The sequence below is a fragment of the Taeniopygia guttata genome, chromosome 2 (genome assembly GCF_048771995.1).
Source record: "Taeniopygia guttata chromosome 2, bTaeGut7.mat, whole genome shotgun sequence".
Classification (NCBI taxonomy): domain Eukaryota; kingdom Metazoa; phylum Chordata; class Aves; order Passeriformes; family Estrildidae; genus Taeniopygia; species Taeniopygia guttata.
The window spans coordinates 112341552-112353768 of NC_133026.1; the positions used below are offsets into that span (position 1 = coordinate 112341552).

Here is a 12217-nt window from a genome sequence, read left to right on the forward strand (position 1 = left end):
TTTTCCTGAAACTCAACCATGAAATACATTTTCATCAATATGATTTTTCTAAATAGATTAATACAAGACTTCTGTTTTGTTAGGAAGAACAAGTGCTTCACCTTGAATGAACAGCACAGGTGTCTTCCCTTCAGAATCTGTGTGATCAATCCATCGAAAGTGCTTTTGAAGATTGCAGATCTAACTGTGACTGATTTTCAAAATCAGTCTATCAAATTACAAGGGTTTTTTAACATTAAAGAGCATTTTCATGTAATGAAACAAGCTGCAGTAGTTATTTTTATTTATCTACTGAGGCAAACATGTTGAAGAAAAATTATATGATTATCTGCATGCAATGAACACCCTCTTTAAATAGTTGATGAATTTTACACATATAAAGAATCTGTTAAAGAGTGCAAGTACTTTGATAATGATTTCACAAAAGGACATATGCTGGTAATAATGGTAACTAACATGTAACATCTAAATACAAGCTAATGTATATTTAACAGGCAATTAACATGGCAAACAAACCATGTTTCATGTGGTTGCCCTTAGAGAAAATGAACTCATTTGGTCCACACTCTTATAGTTATCCGAGTAAAAAAATCGAAGCAGTTAGGGCCAGAGTTTTTGATGAATTTCTAAAATGTCACCTGTTAAAAAGTAAAAGCAGTACATCAATGACGTATCTTGTCACATGACCTCAGTATAAAAAGATGGCCTGGTATTTGGAGCGATGAACGAGCACTGAAGGACAAGTCAAAAAAGAACGGAGACAGAATGAACTAAAACTCTGTTGTGTTATACTTTCTTGTTCCATGGTACTGCTTTCACTCTGTAGAATTTTGTACCCAAAGGAACTTTAAATCTGTTTTGTGCCTACAAAAAAAGAATCAAACAATTAAAATGTGGAATTATTCTACTGATTTTTGTATTTTTAAGCTCAAATTATTCCCACTACTCAGTATTCAGGAGACCCCCTTAGGAGTCTGGCAGGGCTTTGGACAGTGTGGATGCAAACACCCAACCCCACTGCTCACTCAACTCTTCTGGTTCCCCTACTCTTGCTATTCACTGACACAAACTGACACAAAAGAAAGGTAGGAATAGCAGAACTTGGGACAATTTTCATCTAAATTCTTATGCAGAGAGTATCTGTCACAATTGTTAAAAATACTAAAATATACTTTCTTCTCTATTTATCACAGATGATTTCTCATTACTATTTTCTTACCTTTTTTGCCTGGCAATACTCCTTTTCCATCACTTTTCCTAGCACCCATGGTCTCCGAGATGCACCTGATGCTGAAGAGAAAATGTATTTAATATTTTGGATAAGCAGCTACAGGTACCAGGACATTACACTATATTTTCATTAATTGCAGATTTTTTTTGTAAATTCAGTTTAAATAAACAAACATTAAGCAAGGTCAGATTTAAATGCAAAATTTTGGTGGCCCTCAGAACAATAATTTGCAGTAACTAGGCCAACATCAATTTTAACTTATCACATATACAACTACCATTCTGAACTTCACTTTCCCTACTTCCCTGATGCAGGGATAGAATCAAGACATAGCTTCCTGAAGCAGAGAGACAGAGACAAACGTGTCCCTCAGGCAGTTGGTAAGTCTTGATGTTTGTTTTATCTGCAGTTTTTTTAGATTTGAGATTAACTCTATTCAGCAATTGGTAAGGACCAGAGCAAGCCAAGTCCATTTGAAAGCAGGTCAGTGAATTAAGTACTCACAGTAACGTACAAACTGACATAGCTTTTTACCTTACATATGTAAAAAATCAGTAAGAAAAGTCTACCATATTTCACATAGCTATGTATGCACTGCTAATGCCATAGTTCAGGACATATTACATCTGGAAGTAAGACAGGCATTTTCTCCTTAGGTTTCACAGATGACACATGGCACAGATCCTCCAGCAAACTTGGGGCTTAGTGGTCTTCTGGAGACTACACAATTATTCAAGATCTATCATGTTTCATCATAACTGCAATCTACAGTGAGTCTGCTCGGGGCTTGTGACACGCAATAATACAGAAACTTTCACTGATAAATTAGAATTAATACAAATTTTCTTTGATGCATAATCTCAGATATTTTTTACAAAGTTGGGAGCACAGGCGGGTTTGCTAAAATACATGATAGTTTAAAGACATTTCAATTACTCCACTTCATGCAGACCTCATGGTTTAGTGCAAAGCAGTGTTATTTTTCCTTATTTAAAAAAGATTTCAATTTAGCTAAGTTTAGATAGCTGGCAAAAAAAACACCAACAAAAAGCCTTGAAATTTAAGGGAGAAAAAAAGTAAATGCATCATCAACTTGAACATAAAGAAATACAGGAAGTCTTCTCTGAAAATTTATAATAAATATCATTTTAATTTGGTGGAAGAATTGAAGAACTATGAGCAAAAATACTGCTTCCACACTCCCATATACTATTATGGACATTTTTTTATTTATTATTTATGCTGAGTAGTTGAAGCAGCCTGATCAGAATGTTAACATACTCTGTGTACTAAATTGGCATATTCTCCCTCTTTTTTTTTCCCCACAGCTTACTATGAAGACACAGATATTTTCCCCTAGTTTTGCAAGATATTAACATCTGTATAAATTTTTAATTAAAAATGTTCTGCTTTGAAAAATATTTTGCATCAGAACAAGTAGCAAAAGCTACAAAAATAGCTGACAACTATTGCTTGCTTCTTGTATTTATCACATACATATAAAAATCACTTAGTGTTAGAAAGTTAAGACTGTTAGTTTTAAGAGGAGATAATAATTAGAAAAAAATCTGACACTTACCACACTCACCTGGTTTGAGATCCAGTGCAGCAAGGGACTCTGAGTGCAAGAAATACAAGGTCGGACTAACAGTAAACAACACGTAGTTGTCATGCCTTTCGTCCAAGATAATGAGTACCAAATCACCAACCTGAAAACTAGGGGGGGAAAAAAAAATCACAGAACTTAACTAAAACAAAAGCACAGAAGCCTAAAACTACATTAATTACACTACACTTTTCCCCCCATGTATTGCATGAGACAGACTAAGCTGAAGAGCAGCAGACATTGCCGCATGCTATGTCAACTCATATACATTTCCTGTTTTCTGAAGACAAGAAAAGCAGGCTACCTTTAAAAACCGTTTTTGAAATGTTCTACATCCAGCAGCTCAAATTCTTTTTCTCAAAAGAACTGTCAGTTTTTCTTTAAAACATAACCAGAAATACCTAACTAAATGCTAGTGTTTCAATTTTTTATGATTTTTATTCATCGGTACTTAAGGTAACCATCACTGTAGTGGTGTTTACAAACATTATTTTGTTGTTTCAAACTGAAGTAAATTTGAACACAGAAAAATACAGTGAGAACATTTATGCAGCTTTCAATCTTAAAATTTTAAGCACACAAGACAAAGAAGGGATGAAGTGTTCATCTTTGATCAAATGATGAAAAGCCAAAGAAACACGGTGGAGACTGTACATAAAATGTTTTAGAACTATGCTTCTTTGTGACACCGAGGTAACACAAAAAGCCAAGCTCTCATACGAAGTTTTGGCAACAGAATTCAAATAACAACTTCTGTCTCCAAACTTCTTGTTCCACTGTGTAAAAAGTGTTGCAAGTAAATTCTTTACCCATTAATGAAGTCTAAAATAGCTACAAATTAAGCACTAGATCACGAGGGAGCTCTAAGAATAAATATTACTACTCCTCTGTGGATGAGGGAGGAAGTGCAAAGAAAGTGAAAAACTTCTCCACAGGAGGAGACTACAGATACACAGACAGTCAATTGAGTAAATCTAGAGAATTTTAGGTCATCATCTCTAAAGTTAATTTCTGGATTAAATAAATAATACTCCAAACTCTTCTGCCTGGATTTACTATGAAGTTTACTATGAAGATAAGCTATATTGACTTAAAAACATCTCTATTGGACAGATGAATTCTGCTTTCATACCATTTTCCTCCTCAAAAAGGATACTTGTGACAATTTTCAGATGCTAGAGGGGAAAAAAACAATTCTTCACCTGCTGGTCTCGTTACAGCAAAAACGGAAACTCTTGTAATTCAAAAAACATTAACAGAAAAATCTGTGCAGGTTTTCTTTCTCAAAAGAATTTTTATATTACTCAAGTAATTTATAAGCCTAATATTAATTAAGAAGCTATCTGTAGCTTTCACCTTTTACAAGAATACTTCTTTTTCCAGCAACAATTCTACATCCAGCTGTAAACACATTAATAATACCCAACGAAATGCTTGAGTTCATTTTATTTCATTCTGTTAGAGTAAGACAAGAACTTTGAAGACTTCAGGAAGATAAGGCTTATTTTGAAATATAATACATCACTATGCATATTCAGGATGAATATATTTCCTTTTTTTAGACTTCAAGATTACAGACAAACAAAAAAGAAATCTAAGAAAAGCCTCAGAATTCTAGAAATGCCATGCAATACTAAATTCAAGAAAGTCAGTGACAGAGCTCAAAAAGGCTATTTCATTGTTTATAAAAAGGTTTTATAAAATTTGATTTATGCTCAACTAGGATTGTTCAATAGCTGATGGCTAAATTATAGAGATCTATGCATCTTTTCACCACAGAACAAGAACAGAAAAATTGTTACATTAACTATACACTTATTTTATTTAAAGTATATCCATCTGTTTATATGAAAATTAACATGTACTTACTCTCTAATTGCTATTTTTTCAGAATGTCTTGAGGATACTGATGACATGCTTTGGGACATCTATAAAAAAAGAAAAACTACAAAGTACTGGCAAGCTATGATGAAATGTACATTGCAGGTAAAAATATGGCAAGATTATTTTTCACTGATTTCAAACAGTGCCTAGTCTTGCAGATTTTATATTCACTCAGAAAACCCGCCATAATTTTGTGATCCTGTTCTGTAGTGGGTTTGGTTGCTTGTGATTTGGTTTTGGTTTTTATTATTGTACTTTTTTTTAATAACTACCTTTGATTGTAAAAGTTCCTGCATAACTATATTCTCCCTCATTATTTAAAACTGGGAAGGGCTTTCATATCAGTGCCAGTGAAGATTTATTCTGGGCATACACAAGACCTATGATAAAACTGTCCATTCTAACAAAGAAGTCACTGGCACTAGAAAAGGCTGATGGTAGAACACAATAGACTACACGTTTATTACAATTAAATTCTAGATGCTGAGCTCAACATAGTCTCTCAGTTTTTCTACAAACTGTCACAAAGTCTAAAGTTTATTGTAATCAACAGGGTAGCATTTCCTGGAACAAAACTGGAGCCAGATTTACTAAGACCAAACAAAGGTTCGATTCTGTAAGGTTTTGGACATAAGAATTATCTCCTATATGTATATTTGTTTTTAATTCTGTTTCAATTAATAAAATACTGGCATATGGACCAACTTCAATAGGACAAACTAGACCTTAAGTGCACACAAAGTTTCTACAAGAACTGTGATAACAAGAATTGACAATGGGCAATTAATGCCACTTCTATCTCCAAAGGAATACCACCCCATGTGCAGGCAACTAACTGGGGAAGCTGTTTAGATATAATTATATCAGTTCCATTACCCTCTGGTAACCTCCTTACAAAACACAATTCGTAATTGCTCCACAGAAACTCTGACTAGATGTCTTGCAGTTTTTCCATCCATTCCTACTTCCTAGACCATTTATGCATGCTATTCAAATCTAGATTGCCCCCACTTAGAGTTTAGTATGAGATTTTTCAGCTGTAACTCAAATATTGATCCCTACAGTGAATTTCCTTCCTATTGTCAATCTTGCCCTGCCTTCCTCAGAGCCTGAAGCCTATTCACAGCTCATTTTCTTCATTTCTTCAAAGAATGGGTCCAAATTGAATGCAGTAAATCACAGAATGCTCTACAATTCTGATGACACCTTCAGCGGTTTTCTTTACAGGATCCAACTTCAGATTTTAATTTTTATGTTTTATTATTTTAAAAAATTTTTAGAGGCTACCTTTCTTTCTTGAAAAAGTTGCAGCTAGCACGAAATTTGTTAAATTTGCTTAGACTGTACATGAAAGTGTTTGCGAGTTCTCTTCAGATAAACAGACCATATATTTTCTTGCTATTTTTTCAAACTGAGTAAGTGTTAAATGAAAACACAAAATAGCTTGATTTCTGTATTTTTCCTTTAACTTCTAACTTCAAGAACAACAGAACAGGTTAGAATGTTGAGAATAATTACATTAAAATCTAGTAAGGAATGTTTTATGAATAAAATTGTAATAGCCTTTATATAGAAAAATTTGTTCCCTTTCTCAGAAACTAATTTACTGTAACAAAAATCCTGTAATAACATTCTAAGTATTAAAAGGAGCTCCTTTTTGTTCCTTATAGAAGTAACCCACAAGTTCTTCTGCAAAAGCCAATGACCTATGAAGATTTTCTTTTTCACACAGAATGCTTTCTAAGCTCCTTATCTGAAGTAACTCAATAGAAATAAATACTGGTATTGAAGTGTTGATACATATCTCAATTTTAGAAGTGCATTTACAAGGAGGGGAATAGGCAAAGAAGGATGAAGAGACAAATAATAAACTTATCTATGTAAAAACTCATTTTATAAGTAAGGAATTGAAAAGATATGAAGTTCCATTTAGAAATCAAATTTGAATTGCTTTAGAGACCAATGAACCACCAATTTCTTCTACATGGCTTCATATCAATCATAACAAGAATAATCTTCTGTTTGTCTCATACACAGTGCTTCTTCCATTTTATTTTACTTCAACATGACATGAGATCAGGAGTTTAATTCAGGAAATTATATATAGAGATGTTTAGAAAACTGTCTGGGTGTATTTTGAGATTTATTGTAAAAACCACACTTAAATAAATTATGTGTACTTTACTGACATTCTGAATTTAATATAATCCTTTTAAAGTTTTACTTTTAGATGTCTTGCAATCCTTTCTTACACCTGGTATGAAGTCTAACTTCCCACTACACAGAGGTATCAGTTCCTACCAAACTTTTAGGTATCACCTGTCACTTAAAGAAAGTGTGATCTCCATGGCCAGTCCAACCAAAGGATGCGTCTGTTACCTATATACACAGGAATTTTTTAAGACTTAATATCGAGACCTGCTAGCACAGATAAATGGGGAATAAATAAAAGGAGAACAATTTATACTACAGGAATCAAGGGCACTCTGTTACTAAATTATTTTTCCTTCCACAGGCATTTACTGTAGCATTTCATATGGTGGCTGCCTGCCTTTCCAGCTACTAGGCAGAATTACAGTTTCACACCTTACAAAGGTGGCAGGTGCAGTTTTCCCAAAACAATCTGTAAGTTATCATTAATTCTCCCAATCATGCTTAAAGTGCAGGCATAATTGCACTTTAATACTATAAATATTTATATTCTTGTAAATTGGTCTTCAATCTACTGCTGCTGAAAACTGAGTTATGGTGCCCTGGAAATTAACACCCCATTATCCCAACTCTGGATGGTCTGCATCCTCTGGGAAGAAGTCACTCTCCAGTCCTGTGAATCTTTTTCCATGAAAAGACTAAGCTCATGTACCTCTGGAGACTAAGCTCATGTACCTCATGTATCTCACCACATGCCTCAACACTTAAAATATATTTCAAATTAATAGAAAAACATTCTTAGACTTTAAGAAACTTAACATTTTTAAGCTTTTCTTATTTTTGCATGAGGCTTAAAAAATGGATTGCACAAATACTTACCAATCTTTGATTTAATCTCTTATTTTCCTCTTCTTTCAACTGCAAAGTCTAAAAGAAAATCTTAGTCTGATTACCTGGATATTATACCTTATACAGTACAAACATTTTTTTTTTTAATTCTGTTATGACTAAAGCCCAACTACTCGTACAATACTACAGCTCTAAAACAATTATCAAAACATCTTTTGAACAAAGACGTGCAAAAAACCCCTTGAAGTCTAGGAATTATCCGATTGCTATAAATCCCCATGCTAACATTTTACCTGCATAGTTTTACTTCTGTTTCAGTTAGAAAAACATGTCAATGATAGAACAGCAAAAGAAACGTAATATATTACTATGCTATAGTTTCCACCCATGACAAATCCTTTGTAATCAAATGGCAGAAAAAAGCATGTATGTGCTCATAGTCAGAAACACCCAGGTTGTTGCTTCATACAGAGTCATAATCCATTAAGAGAAAGCATTCCTGTGCTATATTTGGTCCCAGATTTTAGTCCAAGCATCCTAGAAAGCTGGAAGCTAATGACTCTTTTTTTTTTTAAAAAAAAAAGTCAACTTCAAAAAGACAACTGAGATGAAGTTAGACATGACTTGACAGTTAAAAGTTACTGGAATCTGTAGTACTCCAGTGTAACTACTACAGTTTAATCTCACATTTCACCAAGAATATAGTCTATGAGGAGAAATTACCCATTTTTATGAGAAACTGGTAAATCAATCTTAAATCCTGTCCAGCTGTTTGTATTTCTTAATTAGAAAAAGAAATTGTAACTTTTTTGTTCTATGGAAATTCTCTGTATAAATGAACTGCCACTCCAAAGAAGAGTGACAGATCAGTCAGTCATACCAAAGCCCACATAAACAAGGATAGGCCAAGAGTAATGTTTTAATAGTTATCCAGAATTACTACAGTGAATTACAGTGATCCAAAAGTACAATGAAAAAAGATTCCCTGAAATCATATTTATAATCCCTGCAGACACTATATTTTGTCAGAGTATATAAATGACCACAGCACAACTTAATATGTACATATTTTTAAGTATTTAAGTACTTAGTCATAACACTTAACCTCACAAACAAACAATCTACTCACTCTTTCTAGCAACATTATCCTCTGCTTTTCTTCAGACATATGAACATTTTCACTAAAAGAGAAAGAAAATGGATAGGTTAAAAACTATCATTTTTTTAATAATCAAAAATTGTCTTTCCCACACTCACCTGCTATCTTCACTCAGTGAAGAGTATAATATATTTGTTGGCACAGAGGCAACAGCCCAGAAAGACTCATTAGGAATCAGCATCAATATTTCTGGCTGTTGTTTTGGATTTTTTTTCCTTTTCTTTAAACCAAGGGGGTTCTCTGCTGCAACAAGCCAGTGAATTTTCAGCCGTTGATTAGTTTATTAAGCTACATTGGGGCATTTCTTGGTATTTTGCATTGTTTTCAAGACACCAGGATGAAAGACACAGCCCCACATGCTTTGACAGTTAACTCCTGATATTGCAATTCAGCTCTATTAAGTCTCATTTTCCTAGTCTAGCTCAAAGGCTACTGAGGAGTAGTCTGAAGTGCCCTGGTACTCTCTGGTAGAGACACTAATGTGAACTTGCTAATTGTTGCTGCTTATCTGTGGGATAAACTGAGTACTGGGGCATGATAAAATAAATGCTAATATCCTGAGTAATTAAGAACATAACAGTAATTCCTAAAACAGTTACAATTTACTTTAAAAGCAGGTAAAATAGACAAGAAACAATGTACTTTCAAGTCCAAACTGATATGGTTGAGAAAACGGACAAGTTTTGGGATGAAACATTCTATAAATCCTATCAAAATAATCAGAGAAGCTAACAGATTATAATTAAACCATCCTAATCATTACTTCATTTCAGTTAAAAGGCCGTTTAGCTCTCATGTAATAGGAAACAGTCAACAGAAACCTGTGAAAGTTTTGTCTAATCATTGAGTTCACAAGCTCGCCTTAATTTTTTTGTACATCTGTTTCAAGAGCGCAGGACTAGAATGATTACTATAAGAAACAGCTCTTTTTTTAAAGATGGGGTACTTCCTTGTTTTATTATCAGTGCAAGTTTAGTTTGGCAAGGATACCCTGTTTTCATCTTCACTTCTACAAAGCTGTTTAGTGCTCTGGGTATGTGATTCTGGGTTAGGCAGCACCAGCTGTGATGCACGCTGACTAAAGTCAATATAAGTACATGTAACAATTTTGCTCTTACTCCTCTGATAAAAATCTGGCTCCTCATGTGTGGTTCCCAGTCAGATTTCCCACTTCTGTGAAAGGTATGAAGGAGAAGCCTGGGGTTCTTTAAAACGCAAGTGGCACGAAAGTGAGACACTGCTCAAAAGACGTGTCAGTAACATGCAGCCTCCCAATTCATTCAGCATTACAGTTTTCCTTCTGTTTGACTTAAGTTTTGTATACTTAGGTATATTCTTTTACATCATTATTGTGGGGCCAAGTTTCACCTTGAAGCTGCATACTTCAAAGTCATCAAACCCACACATTCCTAATGATTGTGACACCAAATTGCATGCACATATGTGTTTAGAAAAATATTTTCAGGAAGAGGAAAGGCAGGAGGAGAATTAAACATGCTCGTCTGTACTTGACACTGCCCAAGAGCACACATCTCCAGAACAAGAGCATGCTTTGTGTATTTCTACTCTAAGGCCCCATACTTACTGCACAGCCATCATACTGGTTTCCATCATGGAATCCATTCTCCCCTCAGCCCCAAAGTCAGCAACCAATCTGTCTGTGTCTGTGGGCACATCAGCTGCACAGGCTCCACAAACTTCTGATGCTGCTGCCAAGTAGGTTGATGGAGAATAATTACTACTTCTCAGTTTATTAACTTCTTCTTCAAGTTTCTTCTTCTCATCAAGTAAGCGAGCTCTATCTTCAGAAAGTGTTTCAATCAAATCTATGACACAAATAAATGGAATTTCTTTTAATTACAGCAGCACTAGGGATCAAAACCAATCTGCAAAGAGTGGAGCAGTCCTCTTAGAAAAGATGAATACTTAGTCAGAACTTTGCTTACCCTTATCTTTTTCTTGCTGTTGCGTAAGCACTTTTAATTTGTCACTAAGATCATTAATTATGTTTTCTTTTTTCATTTTCTCTCTTGCCAGAACAGTGTTGAAGTTGGTCTGAAAACAGAAACGAAGTATTACTGAAACAAGGAATGTACTGTAAAAATGTACTGCAAAATAGTACAAAAGACAGCATTTCAGTTTTCTACAATATATTAAATAAGAAATTAAAACATTTTTACTTATTGCTTTGGTGAAGAGATAAAATGCCAGTACATTTTATTTTTCATGTTTGTCTTTAAAATACTTTTGTAATTAATTTTCTTTTTAACCCTCTCTTTCTCTCAAGCCTGATATATACAAGTAGTAAAATAATAAAGAAATTATTAAAAAAAAATTGTTGATTTTTCTTTAAAATTAAAACTTTATATTCCAGTTAGTGCAATGTTGAACATTCTATATTTAAAACAGTTATTTGTAGGGTTCAAATTATTAAGATAAAGATGAACTGCATCCAGCTATGTTGCATACAATGAAAAAGTAAAATACCATTATCAATACACTATAAACTTAATTAAAAATGCATTTCAAGTCATACATTAATTCTTCAGTGAACAATTAATTAGTGCAAAAGATATACAGGAATTCTGGTTAATAGCTTGCATAGGTGAACATAAAAAGAGGCCAGCATAGCCTTCAATACCAGTCTGATAAATCTTTCCACTTCAATCCTTCTACTGACCATTGTGCCCTTCTACTCTTAGGATGCTGCTGAAGAGACAGACAAAACCTACCAACAACCATCTATTAAAATTAATTTGAATTCTTCTGTGAATTTGAAGACTGTCTTGATATATGCCTATCAACTCTCAGTCTTAAAATGCAAACTATTTGGTGGGCTACACACCTTATATAGGGCACAGCAGCCTTTGTTATATGTATGCGTAACAGCTTTCCCACCACAAGCACAAGTGACACTTTTAAGGAAACTTCACAGAGCAAAAAAAAAACAAAACCCAAAAAAGACAAAAGCACAGCTAAATACACAAAATATTCAGTAATCAGCAGAGCCAGTGAAGTAAACTCAGAGCACTGACTGATACACTCCTTTTTCTGGGTTTGGGTTTGTTTGCTTTGGTTGGGGTCTTTTTTTGGGGGGTGGCAAGTTGTTCTTGTTTGTTGTTTTTTTAAAAAAGTTCCAGCTTTTCCTGGAATTTGATGTTAATGCCTCAGAACCCTCCCTTCCATGCTCTGCTGCAGAAATGAAGAATACTATTAGATAATGAGGAAAATTGAATACTATAGAATATTAGAAAAATAAATCTAATGGCTATCAACCTAGGAAAAAAAAATTCCTATTAGATTAACTATGTAAGGCTAACTTCAGTATTAATGCTTG

General features: G+C 34.0%; 1 protein-coding gene across 3 annotated transcripts in view; it reads right to left on the reverse strand.

The window, feature by feature from the left end:
- Positions 1-261: 261 nt before the first annotated feature.
- Positions 262-12217, reverse strand: part of RB1CC1 (RB1 inducible coiled-coil 1) — a 64976-nt gene continuing 53020 nt past the window's right edge. For 2 of the 3 annotated variants that reach the window (XM_012572039.5, XM_041713903.2), the window contains 8 exons: positions 10827-10935; positions 10466-10706; positions 8851-8902; positions 7752-7799; positions 4707-4765; positions 2811-2947; positions 1220-1290; positions 262-864 (listed from right to left, as the gene is read on the reverse strand). In XM_012572039.5, the coding sequence (XP_012427493.5) occupies positions 787-864; positions 1220-1290; positions 2811-2947; positions 4707-4765; positions 7752-7799; positions 8851-8902; positions 10466-10706; positions 10827-10935 (795 nt within the window). In that variant the 3' untranslated portion in view covers positions 262-786. The remainder of the gene's footprint in view (positions 865-1219; positions 1291-2810; positions 2948-4706; positions 4766-7751; positions 7800-8850; positions 8903-10465; positions 10707-10826; positions 10936-12217) is intronic. The other variant, XM_030266200.4, reaches the window with a different exon arrangement.